Genomic DNA, 22,557 nt, shown 5'->3' on the forward strand with positions numbered 1-22,557 from the left:
TGTGATTGCCACCTGTCAATGATGCTTAAGTTGAGATTCCTGCATTGAAAGTTTTGGACCAGATAGCACCTGGGGTCCCTTCAAACTATAATTCTATGATTCTATTACAAAGCAAAATATGCTGTTCATATTATAAGTTCTGAACGTACATCTTAATATCTGGATGAAATAATGTTTTTAACTGTAACTCTTTTTAAAATGTTTCAACTCTTCTAGATTTATTTATTTTTAATTGTGGATGTGTCTGCCACCCTGAGCTCTTTTGGAAGAAGAGTACTGTATAATAATAGTAATAATCCATATTCTTGTAATTAAAATCAGGGCTTTTTTCTAGCCAGAACTCGCCAGGACTCAGTTCCAGCACCTCTCAGGTGGATGCCATTGCCATTACAAAAAAGAAAGGAAGGCGTTCCTGTGAGTCCCGGCACCTCTTTTGCTAGAAAAATAGCACTAATTAGAATTAACAAAAGATTTAAATGGTTTCCAATCATTCTAACTAATTTTTATCCAGACATTCCTTGCTCAAATTTCTGTTACTGTGTATTATTACATGCTGAAGTCATACAGCAGATGTTTAAATTAGGCATTTTGATTTAGACAAGTCTAAAATAGCATCTTTCATATGCAACATAATGCAGGAAAAAAGAAAAGTCTTTTGTACTCAAGAATTCAGGAAAGCTTTATATTGTGAAGTTGCTGGAAAGATGTGCCTGACAAGTCATTTTCTTTTTTCTTTATTTCTTTCTTTTTGTAATGAATTGCTGTTCTATATTTAACAGCAATTTTGCAAATAAATTGCTATTCTTTCAGTTCATGGTGAAGAGACACATTGCCAGAAACAAACAGATTCTCAGACCGGCCTACTAGTAAATCCTATATTTAGTGTTGCTACATATATGGCTCTCAAGATTTGGATGCCAGGAAACATGGCTTACCTGTGGTCAGTTTTCCACTTCCTGATGTAATGTTTAGAGGCTCTTGCTGCCTGAAACAGCCTCATTGTGTTGCAAGCAACCATGACTTCGTCCGTGGCCAGTAGGAGCATTGTGTGAGGTCATGGCCACTTACGATGTGATGAGGCTGATCTGTGTAAATAGGAACCCCTGCACTTTATAGCTTCAAATGGGGAGGTAGAAAAGTCATCATAAATATGTCAATTTGCACAGTACTGCCATGGTCAGGCCAAGTTGCGCTGAATTCTGAACTCAGTTGCAGTTTGCCTGTGTATTTTGGCTTCAGATGCCTTGCAAAGACGTTTGAAGTATAATACAGATAATTCAAAACAAAATCGGCTATACTTTCTTCATAGGCATTTGACTGTGCAGCTGAGCACTGCGCTGAGTGCTGCTTTAAGGGATCAGTGTCCTGCTAGTGTCCTGAAATCCAGCGGTCCTTTCAAGGCACATAACTGACATACGTCCCTAATTCCTCCTTTGAATGAACACTTCAGCACCACATTTGCAGCTAACCATAAATCTTTGCATATTTAATATGAATTTCACACACACCTGACATTGGAAAGGCACACAGTTGGAAGTCTACAAGGAAACTCAGGCAGTATAGTAATAAAACTTGGGCCAAGGATGCCATTTGTTTTATTTAGTTAGTTACAGATTCTTAATCACCCTTCATCCATTTGTACAAAATAAACCTTGAGGATCACTCATAGTGGCTGGCTTATGCTTGTATTCTTGAGCGTCTCACTAGGGTTTATTTATGCATTTGATATTTATATTGTTTCTCATCCACGATCCGCCACTGCCTACAGCTTCCCTTCTCCGCCCCTGCCACATGGCAATTAGGTTTAGAGGGGAAATTTCACATGCATGAGATTAGGACTGTGTCTACCCCTTGCTCCTAATTTCTGTGCAGAAGTGATTGGGGGGCAAATGGAGATAGAAGGGTTAACCTTCCTCATGTGCAGTGATCCCCAGACTGACACACACATTCCTAAAAACCTCTGGATTCAGATATGGTAGAAACCTTTTTTTTAAAAAAAAATGCCCTTTTTATTTTACATTTGAATAGATTTCAAACTAAGCTCATTGTCAATAATAAAAAGTAGGTGTACAGACCCATGAAATAATTCACATCAGCCTATGAGGAGGTGATAGGAAAATTGCATCTATAAGATAGACATCTCTTTGTACCTTCTACAAGTCTGTTTTCAATCATTTGCCTCTGCAGGCGATAAGAAACTTTTGGGTCTTTTGCCAAATCACAATGTGTGGCCGCCATATGAAACAAGCTAATGCAGCCTGCTTGGAAATTAAGAGGATGCCTGGTTTAAAGTTGGAAGGGGAAGTATGTACTTGTCCGATATTGAATAATGTATTTTTTAAATAAAAAAACCACCACCACCTTATATTCTCACTGAAGTCCTGGGAGGCAAGAATCCATCTTGCATTTCTGCTTATGAAAGAAGAAACTAGCAACATACAAGGTACTAGGGCTCTGAATCATATATAGGAGTTGGTGGTATTTTAGCTGGTATTTCAACATGTGAGACTGCATCCTGGACTGCTGAAACACACAGTACATAACTACATGGTTGTAGCTAGGGCCAGCACAGGCCAAGTGTAGCTAGGGGCCCAGTGTCCCATCAGAGTCTGCTGTTGATGCTGGACCAGTACCACTCATAGTGGGCAGCTAGATCTGTCAGACACCTGATAGAATGTTTTTCGTTTCTTGCTTCAGGGTTAATTGCTATTCCTAACATATACAATCACTTTGAATTTTGTGATTTTGCTATTTTATATTTTTTATTCATTTATCATATTTTTACTGTATGTTTATTTTGTATTAGAAGTGTTGTTTTTATTTAATGCTTTGTTATCAAAGAAGACTGCATGCCCCTCTTCGGAATTCCTCATGCCAGATTTGGTGGTGATATCTCAAGAGGAGGCCAAACTTATGCCAAAAAACCTGGCAAAGTCATGCCAAAGTCACATTTCAGTCTGCCATCTTGATTCAAAATGGTGTCTGGCATCCAAACATTGGCAAAGACCACTGGTCCCACCTCAGGAACATTCATGCTAAGTTTGATGCTGATATTTTGAGAGGAGGCTAAACTTAACACCAAAAAGAGAAAAAAAAGGACAAAGGCATGCTGAAGTCATATTCCAGTCCACCATTTTGATTCAAAATGGCACCTGGTGTCCAAATGGTGACAAAGCCTGCTGCCCCACCTTAGGAATCCTTGTGCCACATTTATTTCAAGAGGCAGCTGAGCCCATGTCATAAAACAGGTGAAGTCAATCCAGTCACATATTGTCCACTATCTTGATTCAGAATGGCAGCCTGTGTTCACATGTCAATGAAGAGCCCCTTCCTCCACACACTTTGGTTACCCTCACGCCAAGTTTAGTGATGATATCTTGAGAGGTGTCCAAATGTATACAGAACAAACTCCTTCTCAAAATACTGAACAGCCGATGAACCATTTGTGTTTTGTATCTATGACTTACAGTTTAAAAAAATGACAAACATGAACGGTATTAACTGATTTGCATTCTTACAGCAGAGAAGAAATGGTTTTTATATTCCATGATATATATTTGTAGATGCACAGCCATCAAGTTGATGTTTGAAAAATGCAAGCTTATTCATGTTCATTACACAAGTCATGCCACATCCAGCCACATCTGCACAAAGGGAATATTTTATTTCCTTTGCTCTCTCGGAGCAAGTACAGATTCCTGAAACCTGACAGGGCCATATTTATCCAAAAGTGGCTTTTAATTTTAGCTGCAATCAGATATTCAGACTTTAGCACCAGCACAAAGCTCATAGGAATATGCATGGCTTGTACCACTGGGGTACCATTGGAAGTGGTAATGAAGGAGTCACTAAAGCACAAGGCATACCATGAGCCAACTTCTCATAGCACCTTGATAATGTTTTGCCGTGTTGTAGTAATTTTCAGATATCTCAGAGGGAGCGCCTTTAAATTTAAATGTCAAGGAGCACACAAACTTTCACCCCACAACCCCTGTGGGCTGCAAAAGATGTTGTTGTTGTTTGAATTTATATACCGCCTTATACCCGGGGGGGGGGGGGGTAATGTCTCAGGGCGGTTCACAGAATTAAACCACAAAATACCTAAAAAAAATAAAAACAACAGCCCAATAGCCCCCCCCCAAAAAAACACATTTTAAAAGGGCATAGGATATAAATCAGATCAATCAAAGGCCTGGTTAAAAAGGAACTTTTTGCCTAGCACCTAAAGGTATATAATGAAGGCACTAGGCGAACTTCCCTGGGGAGAGCATTCCACAGATGGAGGGCCACTGCAGAGAAGGCCTGTTCTCGTGTTGCCACCCTTCAGACCTCTCAATAGGAACATGTGAAGCTGTCATATACTGAGTCAGAGCATTGGTCCAAGAAATTCATCATTCATCACTGACTGGTAGCTGCTGTCCGGGGTTTCTCTCCTGGAGATGCCAGAGTTTGCACCTGAAACCTTTTGCATGTTCTACCACTGAGCTCAAGCCACCATTTCCCCTATTAGACCTCACTGGAAACCATCTATGGCTTTTTAAACCGGGGAGCACTGTTTTTACTTGTTATTATGGGATGCATTTCTGTGATTTTAGATTGCAAACTGTCCTGTGATCTTTGGATGAAGGTTGGCATAGAAATTTAATAGAGAATAATCCTCAAGGAATCTGTATAATCTCCTTCTAACACCACCTAACCTGATGGCCATCACATCCATGGGTAAACTATGTGAGGTGTGGATAAATCCTTCTTTTTGTCTGTCCTGAACTCCCCGTAATTCAGCTATGAAATCAAAAGTTAGTCCTTTTTAGGCATGCAGCCAGGAAACAAGTATTGACTACTATCTAAGAGAGCTTTGCTGGGAGGTGGTCGGGCAAGAAGAGCTTGTTTCTGGGCTGATGAAGCTTGAATAATCAAAACCTTGCCATAACGTGCCATTGTGCATTATCCTTTTTAACAACTCTTTTGAAGGATGTACAATACTAAGATGATGGATGGAAGAGGGAAGAAATGCTTATTTCCCCCTTCTGCTGATTCCTGCTAAAAAGGCCACCTTCTTTTACCCCTGCTGGGAAGAAGACACAGGTACCCATATCTTTTCAGCAGTGACAGTCAAAAGAGATGGAAGGGGAGGATATTTTAAGCAGAAAAACAGTGTGGGGGGGGGAGAGAGAGCTTAGAAGCCCCTCTGCATGCACCTCCCAGGCCTTCCTTTTAAATTTTAATTTCTCCGGTGCTCAACAGAACACAAAAATGAAAAGATTTGCAGAAGAATTCAAAATGTGCAGTTCCACCCTGAGAGCAGGTCCTTGGAAACGCTGAACTCCCTCTAACAGCTGCACATTACAGGGCAATTGCGGTAATAATTGACAAACTGTCTTCCAGGGACGTTTGTCCGCTATTTCTGCTCTCATTGAGAAACCCTTGATAAGCCTCCAAGGAACCCTAGGAGCACACTTGGAAAAACACTGCCTGACTGAAATGTGCAACCATTCACCCTCTCCCCAAAGCATCGAAGTTTGAAGCTGGCTCTTTTTAAAAGCACCTGTCAATGCTTCTGGAAGAGGTTAAGTACTGTGATTATCTCTCTCCGACTTCCCCGTGCCAGCAATAACACAACACCAGCTCCAGCGCAATGTCTGAAGAGGGAGGGGGCAGCAGAACACTCAAAATATCACCCCAGCATTACAGGAAAAGCATGCAGGCATTAGAAAACAGGCCTCCAAAAATAGATCAATTGGTTTCAAGTATCAAAAATGTTTTCTTTTATGCCAGATGTGTATCTGAATTATTTGCACACAGACAAAGCCTTTTGTCTTCTAGGAAGGTTCCTCAAGTTGTTGAGCTGCTAAGACCTTTTCATTTAATCAAACTCATCAGGGTTTGGGTTTTTTTAATACTGAAATGCTTTATCTTGCTCTTGGTTTTAATATATGGAATTTGTTTTTTTGTAGTCTGAACTATTTTTATTGCAACCTGAATTGTCTCTTTGCATTTTATGATTTGCCTGTAAGTTACTTTGAGAATTATTTATAGAGAAAAGTGAGGTATGATTCCCCACCCCAGCTCCCCAAAATAAATGTCATGTACAGCTCACAGCCCAGCACAGGAAATATTCAGAGAAACTTTCACCATCCATTTAACTATTTGTGATAAATAGTGCAAAAGTCTTGCTGCACCCCAAACGTATGCAAATCTCAGTGCAATATGTTTCTTTAAAAACTGATCACCTTTCAAATGTTATGGCTGATAAAAAAGGCAAAATGCTAGGTGGGAATATGAGGAGAGACCATAGCTTAGCAGTAGTACACAAATTCTACATGCAGAAGTTCCTGGAATCTGCTGTTCAAAAACCAGGCAGAAAGTGATAGGAAAAGCACCTGCCCAACACAATATTGAGCTAGATGAACACATTTCCTAAGTTTTTTAAAATGCAAGCATGAAGGTAACATATCTTCCCAGTGTTTATGTTCAGCAGTAGACGAGCAAAATTTCCCAAAAGAGATTGCCATTTAATACGATGCGAAGAGAATCTCAAATAAGATGCAAACAGAATCACAAATAACCATTTTGAACCAAACATGAACATAGGTGCTTATAACAATACAAAGGGAGGTGGGATTCAACAAATATTCTCAAAGACAAAAAGTTTCAGGCAAAATACAAGTGCCGAAAGAAGCCCAACCACAGGCAGATCGCACAGCTGTTAAATTGCGATCAGCAACACTTGAGCACCTTGCTCATCCAAAGCAATTTCCTTGTGGGCTAGTAACAACATCACAACTGGCAACACAACTGGCTCAAAGGAGAGATGAGACTGAAGGGGAGGGAAGGGAAAGAAAATTATGCATTATCGCAGAGCCCAGGTGGCAAAGCTGACAGAAAAATAGCTCTAAAGACCTGAGATATCCATGCCTGGATGCAGTGCTTTTTTTCTGTGGATACTTAGGGCTACACGGAACAAGCACCTTCCCCAGCCAAAAAAAAAGTTAAAATTGTGGCACTTACTGTAACAACTTCATGGTGAGTACTTGCACCTGGGAACCAGCAACCTACACTATGCCACTATGTGGAAGTAGCCTTGCATATACAGTGGTACCTCGGGTTACAGACGCTTCAGGTTACAGACTCCGCTAACCCAGAAATAGTACCTCATGTTAAGAACTTAACTTTAGGATGAGAACAGAAATCACGTGGCGGCTGCATGGGAGGCCCCATTAGCTAACGTGGTACCTCAGGTTAAGAACGGACCTCCGGAACGAATTAAGTTCTTAACCCGAGGTACCACTGTACCATTTCTACCATTTAAAATTAGCCACAGTTCCAGGGCTAGATTAAGACTTTTAGAGGTCCTAAGGACTTACTGGGTGCCCCCATATATATCTAATTCAAAACATAAAGAATAAGAAACCGTAAAAGCATTATTTTTTGAAATGAAATGAAACCTACAGTACAATGGGAAATGTTTATTTTTGCATACTACCACTTTATAACTATTTGGATTTCCCCCCTCCTTTTTCTAATTTCTGTGATGCCCCCCTTCCATCCCCGTGCTTATTTTGCTTAATGGTTAATCCAGTCCTGCACAGTTCCACGTCTCCAGAAGGTGGCAGGAGCTCAGCCATACAACCTTGATGAGGGAGCCTGTTGTGGAGGTGCCTGGTTGCACCGCTCTCAGAATTTTGCGCCTGGGGCCACTGCCCCTCTGGCCTTGCCATGCTACACCACCGCTGCCACAAATTCCATTGCATGGCATTGCAATGAAAAAAATCCCACAACAGGATTCCACCCCCCCCCCCCCGGAAATAATTAACATGGAAATGAGCACCAAACTACGAAAGATCACATAAATTGCAAAAATTCACAGGTAAGGAAATGTCAGGAAGACAGAATGAAGTACCATCTGAATGCAACCCTTATCTGAGTATCTTGGCAGGTATCCTGTACTCAAATTCAGTAAAGCAGATTGAGAAGCTCTGCACATTTACTCACAATCTGAAAGTCAGTTTCCCACACACAGATGAGTCTCTGAGGTGATCCCCCTTCTCTTTGCTCCAGGTATGGAGGGTCCTTGGCAAAGCGCCCTTGGGTTGGACTTCCTTCTCCATTGGTGGGCCTTGATGAACTTCCTGTCAGTGGTGGGTGGAAGCAGCAGAGTGCTGGGCAGCTGCGAGCCACCATTTAAAATTCCCACAATGCCCTGGAACACATTGCATCAGGAGCATTTTGCACAAATGAAAATGCTGTCTCCCAGACTCAGCTGTTGAGGGTTTTTATTTTAAGGGACACCCAGGGAAGGCATCAGTTGAGGGCCCTGGCAGCTGCCTGAAGAGAACCAGCACACTGATGTGGAGCCTATTTGCACATCAAGACAACAGTATTTCTGCATGGAAAACAGTCATTTCAGACTGTGAACACCATGCATATCACACCCTTACACATACAACTCCCAGTGGCTTGGCAACTACACTTGTGGATTAAGAATGTAACATGGGTGAACAGGAGGCATCACTGCCAGGGTTTACATGCCCTCGTAGCATACAGCTGACTGAGCCCCAGATAGCTGAATAATCCACAGAAGCTGCTAGGTGGCATTGCACTACAGCAAAGGAAAGGCTCAGCAGGCTGCTGTTCTCCCCATATCCTCTACAGAGTGATGATTAAAGAACAAGCCTCTTCTTTTGTTCTTTCATCCTTTGCAGGGTTTATTTGGAATTAAACATCTTGTTGGCATTGGCCCTGTTTCCTTCAATTCATTGCTGTTTCATTCAATTCACCAATGCCGGTCACCAGGGTAGCTTTCTCATTTCATTGAGCCGAGATAAGTCTAGTGCTGTTGTTTGGGTTGTGCAGGCATAAAATGTAACTGTAGTCAGGTTTTTAATTTGGATCCGGGTGCCCTTTCAACAGCTAAAGCCGTTCCTTGGCTTCAATTAGCTAATGAGGCTTTTGCCGTCATGAATCAGCTTCTGAGTTACAGCAGGCAACTGGCAGAAATAGCAAAGGTGGGTTGTACCTGCCCACATTCATCCTGAAAAATGGCCATTGAGGAAAAAATGGGATGCAGTGCAGGGAAATTGTTCTTAGGATCTATTGTGGGGAGCTGGAATTCAGAGTACAGGGGAAAGACCTATACAGTGGTACCTCTGGATACGAACGGGATCCGTTCTGGAGCCCCGTTTGCATCCTGAAGTAAACGTAAGATGTGACTGCGTGTCTGCACATGCTTGGGTCGCGTTTCGCTGCTTTGGCGCATAAAGTCATTTTGAGCGTCTGCACATGTGCGAGCGGCGAAACCCGGAAGTAACGCGCTCCGTTACTTTCGGGTCACCGCAGAGCACAACCCAAAAATACTTAACTTGAAGCTACTTCAACCCGAGGTATGACTGTATCTGTTATTAAATCACATGGCAAACACACTTGAATTTCTCCCCATTCATTTCACCATATGTAACTTGATATTTTGCTCCATGCAGAAGGAACCCTTAAACCTGACTGATGTTCTGTGCTGATATACATAGCTGTCAACTTTTCCCTTTTCTTGAGAGGAATCCTATTCGGAATAAGGGAATTTCCCTTAAAAAGGGGAAATGTTGACAGCTATGCTGATATATGTGACAAAAACCCAGCCCTAGAGCAGCCATCCCCTTCTTATATTTGCTTTGGATGGTACAGATGGGTTTTGCACAAGCTTAAATGTTTGCATGGTGCCAGAAACAGACTACCTCACAGCACAATAGTTTATTAGATTTACATCCTGCCTTCCTATGTGACATACGGAGTAAACATTTTCCTGCACAAAAAGAACTCATGATGCAGATTTAAGTGCCCAGACAGTTTTCTTTTTGAAACCCCAAAAAAGTCTGGGACAAAACAATATCCCAATCAATGTATCCTTTTTTTGTCACTGGGGTGCTTTTCGTCCCAGTCAATGTTAACGTATCCCATTAGGTTTTATATTTTATTTCTTTAAAGGGGGGAATTCTCTGCATTTGTGTGCCTTCTTTGGAAGATATTCGCTAGCTGTGCAAATTTTGCTTTTCAGATGACCAATGATTATTTGTAAGAGAGGAAGACTATAGGATGCATTTTAAAATTGCTTCATCCCAGCAAGATTGTGCTTGGTTTTTAGTGTGTTGTTTACTTTGAAAACATTTTGATGACCGTGGCAAACTAGAAACATTCAAAATACATTCCATGTTCCTCTCCCCCCCCCCCCGCCTTACAATCCACTGTGACTTGGTTTCTGAGGTAATGTATGCTGTAGGCTCAAGGAAACCACAATAATTCTTACAGCTGCGCTCCTCCCTTTGATTTTGACATCAAACTTAATCAGCTCTTAAAAAAATAAAATCTCACAAACCCAAGCTATTGTTTTCATGTTATTCAAAAGTAGTTTTAAGATGATTCAGCTCCTAAGCATTCACATACCCTTCTCATGTAAAGTATGGGCCATGCAAAAGCAATTGGGCATCTCTATTGTGCTGTCATCAAAGTTCATTCAAAAATATTTGCCAGTGTCTGTATTGCACTGACTGATTGGACCTGGGAAGCTATGCTCCCCCTAAGTGCCTCTTCCTAGCACATCTGGAGGTCATATACAACAGAGAAAAACTCAGAAGAGGGAACCCAACCATGCACTGAACACGGGTTGAGTTTATGGTGAAAATAAGATTTAAATCAAAGCCTACTCTAAGCCACAACACTACATTAAGCTCTCCTGCTTAAGGTAACAAGATCTAAACATTTAGAGTGGAAAAGGTTGAAATACGAACGTTCCTTCCCATAAACTCTGTATTTTTCTTTTAAATTATTACTATTATTATGGCTTCAAAACCAGTCTCCCAGCTGCTTCTTTCACAGTAGCAGCTGCCACTCCTGATTTAATACAAAATTCTAATTCAATACACGAATTTGTTCTGCAAAACTTAAACCACCCTATTTAATGACTGACATATTTTTATTATTTATAAATATTCTATCGTAATATTTAATGTCATGTTAATGTGGTGCATTATTTATAAAGTCTACATTTGTTTTTCCTAAAGAGCTAAGTATCAATTAGTGGATGCCATAAATAAATATTACTCACCTTGCAGACAACTTCTTGAAATGCAAGAAGGGGTAGGGAAATTAAAACCAGGACCCTTGCCAGTCTGCATGCTTGAGGAATCTGAGGGCTGAGTTCACAAGCAACTCATCCAACCGGATTAACATGGATGATCTACTTTCTGATTCACTACAGTGGTACCTTGGGTTACAAACGCTTCAGGTTACAGACTCCGCTAACCCAGAAATAGTACCTCAGGTTAAGAACTTTGCTTCAGGGTGAGAACAGCGGGAGGCCCCATTAGCTAAAGTGGTACCTCAGGTTAAGAACAGTTTCAGGTTAAGAACGGACCTCTAGAACAAATTAAGTTCTTAACCAGAGGTACCACTGTATTGGATTCAGAATTATATCTACCAAATGCTACCAAACCCTCCACAGAGAATGCAGAAAACTGATGTTTTTTTAAGGGAGCAAAGGGTCCTCACGTTGCAAGCTTTGATTAAGCACTCACTGTGCAGAACATGTTCTAAAAGATGCCAAATCCCTCTAGTTCTCAGGTTAGGGCCCCAATCCAGATCAGTAGCTCAGTGCTGCTAATTTGTGAAAATAAGACCCTGCACTCAAATGCAGTACTACATAGCTAAGGTCACGCATAGCTTGGCCCAGACTGGACATTATTGGAGGAAGAATGGTGGACTAGATACCCCTTGGGTCAGATTCAATCTATATGGGCTCTTTATACAGTCCTATCCCCCTCATTTTTTTCAGTGTTGGCTTTGCCTGAAACATGCTGAGTATATTGTTTTCAGTGCTTTTTCACTAGGTGTCACTTTAGTGCTACTTGGATAGCTGACAGACCAAAGCAGCGGTATTTGAAAACCTTGAACCCTAAAAGCAACTCTTCACAGATCCTCTAGCAGCATTCCCTCCAGATGTTTCACAAGAGATAATGGGCTGATCCAGGATAATTTAGAGCACAATCGTGTAATTTATAGTACAATCCTGTTATCCAGTCAGCATCTTTACAGCAGAGGTGAGAAACCCAAAGTCTGGGGGCCAATTGTGTCATTAAACCCTTACTATCTGGCTCATGGGCTGCAGCATAGCGTTGTTTGCTGGTGCCCGGGGTGTTTGCCTGGCAGGGCAGGGTGTGGAGTGTGAACAGAACCCACTGTATTAGCTTAGCCCTTGCCACCCACGCTGCTGGGCAAATGCATACAGAGGGTTCATGGGGCCTGCTGTGCCGCCTGCCCACCCACCCATGCAGGAAAGAGCCTGGATGGCCACTGCAGCCCATGGCGGCTGAATCTCCTCAATGCTGGTTGGGTGGGCATTCAGCAAGGGGGTCAGGGGCATGGCAACATGGCCAGATCAGGCTCTGGGGTCCAGAGACCCCTGGCAGTAGGCAAGGTGGAATGTGGATCCCTGCTTTTGTACCCCCTCAAAATTGTGCACCCTGGGCCCCCCACTACACCCCTCCTCGTAGGACTCTCCCCGTGCCATACCCCATCTCCCTAGGCTACAACTCACAAGCCCTGCTCTGCACCATCCTTGAGAGCTTTTGCTCAGACAGAACAGGTCCTTGGACTCTCCCTTGCCTGGATGGAGGCATATGTTTTTGCATAAACCTCTGACTTTTGCATGGCTGGAAGGTAGCTTACTGTACAAAAGATAAGAATCAATTGTGCCACCTTTAATCCTTTGTTTTTAATCAAAATGCCTCAGCGAAATACATCCCATCTCACTCTCCCCCAGCCAAATCACTTTTCATGAAAGAGACTTTTCTCTTGGTGAGATGAAGCTTCCTGCTAAGGTGAAAAGAACAATAAACGAATCTGCAGCAAACAAGCCTGCAAAGAATTCCTTAAGGATCTGTAAACAGAACACACAGCAAGAAAGCACACATAGAGAGTGCCAAGTACGAAGGCTCAAAAGCTTTCCCCGCTGCGATGCCATCAGGGACAGAGATGATCTTTGCAAAAGTTGTGAAGGTCGCATAGTGTTTGCTACATTTATGTGGCTTATTTTATTGTGTTGGTGCAGATTTGGAATCACACCAAGTCAAGAACAGATTCAGCATGAACTTTCAAGACACAGTAATCATCCAGGTTGTTTTGTCCTACCCAGTGCCAGTACAGACACAGCATGACCTCTCAACTAGGGATAAGGCATGGGGTATCATGCTTGCTCCTCCAGAAGAGCACCAAGCATCTGAGAGAGCAGCTGGTTGAGGCCCTGTCACTCAGCAGGGTCCATCTGCCCTGGGTTCTTGCTTTAAAAATAAATAAATCAGGGCTGACTCTACATTGGGGAAGTGCAGGTTGAATGTTGCTGACATTCAACCACTCAATTCTGTGTAGATCACAGAACTGGGTTTTGTCCCAGTCCAGTAAGAAACAATCAGTATTAGGAAAGAAATTCCCTCCATCGTGTCCACTCAGAGAGAGAACATCCCTCTCACAGTTACCTTTCTACAACATCCTCTCCATTCCAGCAAGTTGAACTGTCTTTCATCACAAGATCACCATCACAGAGTCTTTCAGTTAAAGAGGCATAGAGTGTTCTGGATCGTTTCATGTAGTTGATGAATTCCCTAGAAATGAAAAACATAACATTTGCAATGCAACACCAACAGGAGCACATTTAACATTCTAGGCAACTTCATAATCTTAATCCGATGTTCATTCTTAAACTTCTGCCCAGCTCTGTCTAACTATTCTACTGAGTTAGCAATACATGAGCAAACACATGTACTGAAATCCCAAAGGGTCATTCTTGTATGAATAGCATCTTGGTAAGTGTGTAAAAGAGAGAAGTGGCAAAGCAGAGGAGAAGGTGATGCCTTCCCTTCCCTACCACTTTCCCCATTGAAAAGTTCCTGCTTCAAGTCAATTTCCTCAGTCACCAAGTTCCAAACCAAACCTTCCCCATTTTCAAGCGTGTCCTGGAGAACACAGAAAAGACCCAGGTGGTGGTTACAGCAAGGTTTTTGCCTTTGGAATGGATAATATTTCTGCTGAAGAGCCATCCAGTGAAATTCTAAGAGTAGAGTCTAGTCTAGATTTGTATAAGATAAAAAGGTAAAGGTACCCCTGCCCGTACGGGCCAGTCTTGACAGACTCTGGGGTTGTGCGCCCATCTCACTCAAGAGGCCAGGGGCCAGCACTGTCCGGAGACACTTCCAGGTCACGTGGCCAGCATGACAAAGCTGCATCTGGCGAGCCAGAGCCGCACACGGAAACGCCGTTTACCTTCCCGCTGGTAAGCGGTCCCTATTTATCTACTTGCACCCGGAGGTGCTTTCGAACTGCTAGGTTGGCAGGCGCTGGGACCGAGCAGCGGGAGCGCACCCCGCCGCAGGGATTCGAACCGCCGACCTTTCGATCGGCAAGTCCTAGGCGCTGAGGCTTTAACCCACAGCGCCACCTGCGTCCCCTTGTATAAGATACCACCTATCAAAAATTCAGGCATCCTAGTACTTCCTTCATTTAAATTATGGTGTCCCAAACTTGGATCTCCAGCTGTTTTGGGATTACATCTCCCACCATCCCTAGCTAGCAGGACCAGTGGTCAAGGATGACGGGGATTGTAGTCCAAAAACAGTTGGAGACCCAAGTTTGAGAAACCCTAATTTTAATTCTAACATCAAGGAGAGAAACAACTGAGTAACAGCTGCTGGAAACTTCAGGAGGAAAGAGTCCTCTTGGCCACTGTGAGAACAGGATGCTGGAGTAAATGGGCCATTGACCTGGTGTCACAGAGCCAGCAGGGAAGGCTCCAGAGTTGGAGGAGGGGGAGAACGAGGAGCCAGTAGAAGAGGCAGGACTGAAAGAGGGGTGGAGCGGAAGGGGAGGACACTCAGGTGGAGGCAAGTCTCCCTGATGTTAGAGAACAGCAACACCCCTCTACCAGCTCAGGCACGGAGGGAGAAGGAACACCAGTTCTGTCAGCCCAGGATAGGAGGAGGTTAAAACGCAGAGAACAACGCAGACATTTGGGATTGTCCAAGCTGCTTTGCTGGAGGAGGAGCAGGAAGTTCCCACTCTGGGGATCTGCTACGGACGATTCAGACGCTTGAAGCGATGCTCTGTACCTTGTAAATGGTGTACAATAAAAACTGTAAATACAACTCTGATGCAGCAGGGGGATTTATTGCAAAGGGCTCACCAAACCATCACACCTGGTCTAACAGTTTTAAATATTATTATGTAACTGACTATTTCCAGAACACAAAGTCCTAGGTATTTGCCAGACGCCTAGCCCTTACCATGAAGACAATAGCATTCTTAGCATACAGAGGATGATCCAGTCTCTGTGTGCCTCAATCTCACCATAGCTGCAAGAGGATTTCCATACCACTGACCTCATCCTGAGCCACTCTCCCTCCCTACAGGTCCTGGTGCAAGAACTACTGGACACGTAGGAGGAGGAGTTGGATCATGCACACAAGTGCAATTATTGCATTTTCTCCAGATACAGATAAAAGGCCAATTCTAGCTTAGGAGTGGCAAGCAAAAGTGAGATTTTAGTAGTGAAAAGTCTGCATGTTAGGATAGGAATGTACAAACTCCCTTTTAATACTGAACACAAAATTGAAATGCATACTTTGTTTTGGAGAGTGATATATAAATTTTCAGTATAGAAACAAAAAGACTTGACTGAAAAAGATGATTGAAACTTCAGAAGCTAAGAAGTATTCAAATTTCACTGTCTATGTTACCCATTGTCTATAAAATAGAGCACGGAGAACATTTTCTGGTATGTCTTTAAACAGTAGACACCTTATTTTAAAATGATATCTGAGCCAAAAGTTTCAGTATTTCCCCCCTCTTAATAACACGGTCCTTCTAGATGGTTGCATTTGAGTTAAGAAATTAATATTAGAGGCATTTTATGGTAATGCTGAACAAAACCTTGTACTCTTAAAATGAAAGCAAGAGCCTTGAGGTTTGGACAGCTCATTTAAAATGAAGAGACAAAAACATGTCAGCTTCTTTTCATTCTTACCGGGCCATTTTTTTCAAACTTCTGGATTTGTCATTCTTTGAAGCTTTCAGAGGCAGAGAACTGGAGTGGGCCAGGGAGAATAGTCAGAAGGCGGGGAGGAGGAGTGGGGAAGCAGGAATTCAGGCAAAGAAAGAAAAAGAAATGAGAAACAAAAAAGTAATAAATTATTTGAAAGAAAGGATAATCAAGAACATGCACAGGATTAAACCAGAGAAGCACAAATGCAAATAAAAAAATATGCTCCAGCAAATAAAATATGCTTCAACCTATATATTAAAATATAATAATAAAGGCACAGTCCACCCACAGTTTAGTTCTGGGTAGATTGTGCTCTGTGCTTGAGGATTTGAACTTTACTCTAAAACATGTTAAAAGAAATTTATCCTTTTTTAAAAAAATGGATACCATTACAAAATGAAGGTTCAAAATGCTGAAAATAAATCTCCTGAATTTATCTCCAAATGTCACATTAAGAAAAGTTATTGCATACATGTGAGAACAGAGCAGGACAAATGATTTGTAGATGAGAAGAAGCACATGTGAAAGTGCTTGAGATGGAAAAGCATTCCTTCTCAGGGGAACAAAACACTTATTTCCACAGGGAAAAGAAGCAAAGAAAAGATCATTGCCCCTTCAGGGATATTGGAAGGGTAGCGTTAAGTGACTAAATAAATCCATATCTGCTTGTTTTAGTTTACATCCTTTGCGAAGTGATGTAGCTCAGTGGAAGAGAACCTGCTTTGTATGCAAAAGGTCCCGGGTTCATTCCCAGGTGTACCCAGGTGAATTTTTGGAGAAAATATCTCTGTCTGAAACCTTGGAGAACCCCTACCCATCTCTGTAGACAATACTGAAGCAGATTGACCAATGTTTGTATATGTTCCTTATATTCCTATGAAATCCCTATAAAGGAGTTTGGATTTGATATCCCACTTTATCACTACCCTAAGGAGTCTCAAAGCGGCTAACATTCTCCTTCCCCCTTCCTCCCTCACAACAAACACTCTGTGAGGTGAGTGGGGCTAAGAGACTTCAGAGAAGTGTAACTAGCCCAAGGTCACCCAGCAGCTGCATGTGGAGGAGCGGGGAAGCGAACCCAGTTCACCAGATTACGAGTCCACCGCTCTTAACCACTACACCACACTGGCTCTTAAGGGCTTCATTTGAGTTACAAGAACCTTCCTGAAACTTTAGATCACTGACATATTTTAACTCAGAAGGTCCTATGGGAAATCTTATGAAATGTGGGTGTTTGTAATGGTCTAGTGTATGTCCTTATATCGTTTAAGTTTAAAATAGAGCACAACAGGTAGTAGAAATACAGTAAAATCTTGACATCATATTACCTCAGCTGTTTCCTTCTCCAATTAAAGTGCCAACGGCTCTGCTTTTAAACAAAGTGCATTTACAGACTGTGTTTAGTAGCAGAATTTATTAATGTGGATCCCAGATAGGATAGCCAATACCATCTATATGTAGGCTCCTTGTATGAGCGACTGCTCCTACGATCCTAAAATGTTTCAGTACTGCTCATTTTGAGACTTCCAAGTTTAAAGAAAATTGTATTTCCAGGGTCCGTTCATTTCTGAGTTGTGTTTGGTAAAGAAAAACAAAAGAATACCACTAACATCTGCTGAATAGGCATAGCATCGCATGTACATGCAGAGATAAGAAGAACTGAAATACCATGCAGTTTTTGAGCAAGCTTTAGTCATGCCAGCGTCATCCACACAGAAACAAGTTTCACAAAGTTCAAAAGATATGGGAAGAGGAAAATAAATTTAGATGGTGATAAAACAGAACACCATTACTTTGAGCAAACATCAGCTACAGGAAACAGAGTGGGGGGGGAATGGGGGGGAAGGAAGAAATGCTTACCAATCTGGAACAGATTACATCACAATCTTGGTAGAAAAAGAAGGCTGTTCTAATATTTTATTCTATAGCTAGCTGTATGCTGGTCACCAGTTAGTCATTAGGACTGCCTACAGCATCGGCTGACTTCAGCCCCAAATGGAATTTGTAGCTGCTCAACTACTTTATGTTACTCTAGATCTTGAATTTGCAAATGAGCATTCACAAGAGTTCTTTGCATCAAAAGGGAACTGCTTACAGGAACTTTGCAATAAAGAACATCATGTTGCTTGTTAAGGTATCTGAAGTTGGTTGGAGTGTATTGATCTAATAAGCTACAAATTAACACCTGAATTTCTGCACATTATTAACTCAGATGGGTCTGATTCAGAGTTAGAATGAAGTAAGGCTGCTCACATGGGCTTTAACTGGTATACTGGTAATGGATATATTATTTCCTCCAAACAGCTGAAGAACAATTTATTGTGTATTCAGGTATTCTTTTATCTGCTTGAACACTAGAGACAAATAAGGCGTTTTGGTGCAGATTATATTGCTCTGCTCAGAAAATTCATATGACTACTTCTGGATTCTCTTATGGGTTAAATTAACCTGTTATGGAATAACAAAAAAACCTAATAGGGGACCAGAGAATCTGCCTTATGTCTCAATTAATCAACTCTTTCCATTAGTGGACAAGAGAGCAGAACTCAGCTCTAGGAATCATTGGATCCATCCCAACAATGGCATATGGGTAAATGCTTCCTGCTCACCAGCCATGATGTTAAAATTTGGCCATATACCGCTGCAGGGCAAAACATAACCTGCTCTTTCTCTTCAGTTAGGTTGTAACAGTAAGCAAGTACACAAGGTAAAGGTAAAGGGACCCCTGACCGTTAAGTCCAGTTGTGGACAACTCTGGGGTTGCAGCGCTCATCTCCCTTTACTGGCTGAGGGAGCTGGCGTTTGTCTGCGTACAGCTTCTGGGTCATGTGGCCAGCATGACTAAGTCACTTCTGGCGAACCAGAGCAGTGCACGGAAACGCCGTTTACCTTCCCGCCGGAGCAGTACCTATTTATCTATTTGCACTTCGACGTGCTTTCGAATTGCTAGGTTGGCAGGAACTAGGCAGAGCAATGGGAGCTCACCTCATCCCGGGGATTCAAACTGCTGACCTTCTGATCAGGCAAGCCCTAGGCTCAGTGGTTTAGACCACAGCGCAACCCGCTTGCAAAGTACATAATATTTACTAATACCACGAGTGTGGAACCTATAGCTCTCCAGAAGTTGTTGGCCTCCAATTTCCATCAGTCACAGCCAGTATGGTCTATGGTTAGGGATCATGGGAGTTGTAGCCCTCCATATGTTTTGAACTACAAGTTCCCCGTGTGTGAAATTGAAGCATTTTAATCTAGATTTCTAAATAGGACCAGTTTCCTATAAACATGCTTAGTGAATATGTAATGGAAGTGAGTATTGGAAAGCCCAATTCTGGTTTCATAAGTTTTTTTCATTTTTTTAAAAAATGGTGCATTTTGGGAAAACTCCAGTTTCAAATTTATGCGGAAAAATTGTTGCATCAGGGTTACCTCCTTTTACTGCTTAGAGTATTTGAGTGTGTCATTGTCAGAGCCTGTGTCTCAGTTACTTCCTTTGCTTGAACTATGTTGTCTGGTAAAGGTCTCACTTCTTTTTCTTCAGGCTGTCCACACACTTTATCTACCTGCAATAAAACGGAGGGAGAGAAAATGATTACATGATAAGAACTAGCAGGCATGCTTAGCATCAAAGCTCCAACGGTGGAGAACCTACATGAGAAGGACCATGGGATGGAGATGGAGTATCAGGATAGCCATGCATTTGTTCAATTGCGCATTTATATGCATTATCTCTATGTGTTGTCCATATGAAAACACACATCCACCTGTGGTTTGTCTGCAACAAAAAAACAAGCACTTGCACGTGCAATGTAGGAATTGCAAGAGGCAATGAATGCATTTCCATCAGATTGCGCAACACATGTATCAGAGAGGGGTTTGTGTGAGTTGTAGGACCATGTAGCCATGGTGTGAAATGACCCTAAAGCAGGCATAGGCAAACGCGGCCCTCCAGATGTTTTGAGACTACAATTCCCATCATCCCAGACCACTGGTCCTGTTAGCTAGGGATGATGGGAGTTGTAGCCCCAAAACATCTGGAGGGCCGAGTTTGCCTATGCCTGCCCTAAAGGGTTGAATACAGATAATACAGATAATACAGCAGTGACAAAATCATTCCCATTCACTGTAAAGGAGCATGTTCATATTTCCAGAATACTTCTGAAACTTAATAAGCTATTAAAATTTAGTATCAAAATAGAAAGTTGAAGTAGAGCAGTATTATAACAAACTATGTAACAACAACAACAACAACAACTATTATTGTTGTTGTTGTTGTTAATTAATTAATTAATTAATTTATACCCCGCCCATCTGGCTGGGTTTCCCCAGCTACTCTGGGCAGCTTCCACCAAAACATTAAAATACAATAATTCAACAAATATTAAAAGCTTCCCTAAACAGGGCTGCCTTCAAATGTCTTCTAAAAGTCAGATAGTTGCTTATTTCCTTGACATCTGATGGGAGGGCAAGCACCACCACCAGAAGGCCCTCGCAGCTGGACCTCAGTGTCCAGGCAGAACGATGGGGGTGAAGAAACTCCTTCAGGTATACTGGGCCGAGGCCATTTAGGGCTTTAAAGGTCAGTACCACACTTCAAATTGTGCCCGGAAACATACTGGGAGCCAATGCAGATTTCTCAGGACCAGTGTTATGTTGTCTTGGTGGCCGCTCCCAGTCACCAGTCTAGCTGCCGCATTCTGGATTAGTTGTAGTTTCCGGGTCACCTTCAAAGGTAGCCCCACGTTGAGCGTTATGTTCTGGCTTGCAAGAGCAATCCTTTCATATCCATCACCTAGAGTTTTGAGATATCAGCCATGTGGGCTGGAGGAGGTCCTCTTTTTTAAAAAAGTGGTTTTGATGTTGCAGTGGCACGGCTTTAGAAGCCCTGCCAGTTGTGCTAAGAATGAAAATGGATAAACATCATCATATGTACCATGTATCAAAAATCAGGAATTTCAGGGGACCCCCAAGGTTTGAAGAAGTACTGAAAAAACTGCTTGGAGAGAAATGGAAAATTGTGTGGAAGGCAAAATAAAACAAAAAGTATTCAGTGCCTGCAATGATTATATCTAGCTGAAAGGATGGAAGGCACCTGCAATTCAGTTAATTTTTTTAAAAAAGCAATAAACAATGCAGCAATTCTAAAACTAAAGGCCAATGACAACCCCAATGAATACATTGCACAACATGAACCGAATGGAAATGATCAGTAACACAAATGATTACAATTAAAGCTTAGCCAAGCTCTATTGCTACATACTAATTTGTTTACTTCTGCTTTTTTAGTTGAATTGCATGTGATTCCTTGAAACACACATGACTAGTCCATAAATTATTTATTATAAACACTTCAGTGTGGTGTTTTCTTCTTATTATAACTTTCACAATAATAATGGTAATGTTATAAGGAGGTATGAAGCAGAAAGATCCCACTGTCCAAAAAGAAATACTCAAAAATTTCTTAGAGATTATGGTGATGGACAACTCTCACCATCCCTGGCAACTGGCCAGGGCTGATCTGGAAGGCCATAGGTTCCCTATTCCTCTGCCTTATCTTCCAAATAACATATAATTAAGGGTTGCAGAAACATTAGCTGAAACAAACAGAATGAGGGTTTTAGGTGGCTGACCTATTAATTAAAGCTTGCAGCTGTACATTTTGCAGTGTGTTACTGAAATGATATACTACCGATCCATTTTTTGTGTAATAATTATCAATAATTTGGCACCCACAGAGATGTGAATTCTACAGTTGTGAATACACACCCCATCTGATTTGTGGTAGTTCCTCAGATATGGGACCTGATTTAACATCTCGTATTGGACCCAATCGGACCTGGGAAGACCTAAACCAATCCAGGCCACAACTTGAATTGGGGCCCTAAAAGTACTCTAGTTTTTAACGTTAAAACTGGCATGGGGTGGGGCAAAAAGGAGGCAAAAACAGCAACTCTCACCTGCATTGTTTCCTTCTCCCCCCTCCAGACTGCACTTTTAATCAACGTTTTAAACACTAATTAAACATGTGGTCAGCAGTGGGCGGGGGGGGGGGGAGTCACCAACCATGTATTTCTTTAGGGTTTAAAACCATGATTAAAGAGGTCCCTCCCCCAATTTAAATGAATAATGGTATGGAAATATTTCAAATAAATAAAGTGAGTGCAATGTATGAATAATAAAAGTGATAACTAATGGTGAAGTCTAAAGGTGAATGCAGCATTAATTCCTATCATGGAATATTGTTTGACAGCACCATATAGTTTCCTTGGCTATTTTGTTTTCCATACCAATAGCTGGTTGATAACTGGTAAGTGTAGCCTATCAGTCTCAGCGGTACACCTGTCTTTCTTAATTCAAGAAGTTTTCATACATGAAGCATTGTGCAGTTATTACAAATAATCACCTTTTCAACAGCTTCACACCAAAAAGGAGAAAAAAGATCCCCTCATTTGTCCTTTGAATTCTCACAGCTTGAGAGACCCAAC

General features: G+C 41.9%; 1 protein-coding gene across 2 annotated transcripts in view; it reads right to left on the reverse strand.

Annotated features, from left to right (window-relative positions):
* The window catches only part of LOC310846064 (glypican-5-like), a 395,774-nt gene that overhangs the window by 216,638 nt on the left and 156,579 nt on the right, over positions 1-22,557 (reverse strand). Inside the window, exons 4-6 of one of the 2 annotated variants that reach the window (XM_083742107.1) lie at positions 19,502-19,635; positions 16,058-16,117; positions 13,518-13,643 (exon numbers count right to left, since the gene is read on the reverse strand). In XM_083742107.1, the coding sequence (XP_083598233.1) occupies positions 13,518-13,643; positions 16,058-16,117; positions 19,502-19,635 (320 nt within the window). The remainder of the gene's footprint in view (positions 1-13,517; positions 13,644-16,057; positions 16,118-19,501; positions 19,636-22,557) is intronic. The other variant, XM_083742108.1, reaches the window with a different exon arrangement.

The sequence above is a fragment of the Podarcis gaigeae genome (genome assembly GCF_964106915.1).
Source record: "Podarcis gaigeae genome assembly, chromosome: 5".
In the NCBI taxonomy this organism is placed as follows: Eukaryota; Metazoa; Chordata; class Lepidosauria; order Squamata; family Lacertidae; genus Podarcis; species Podarcis gaigeae.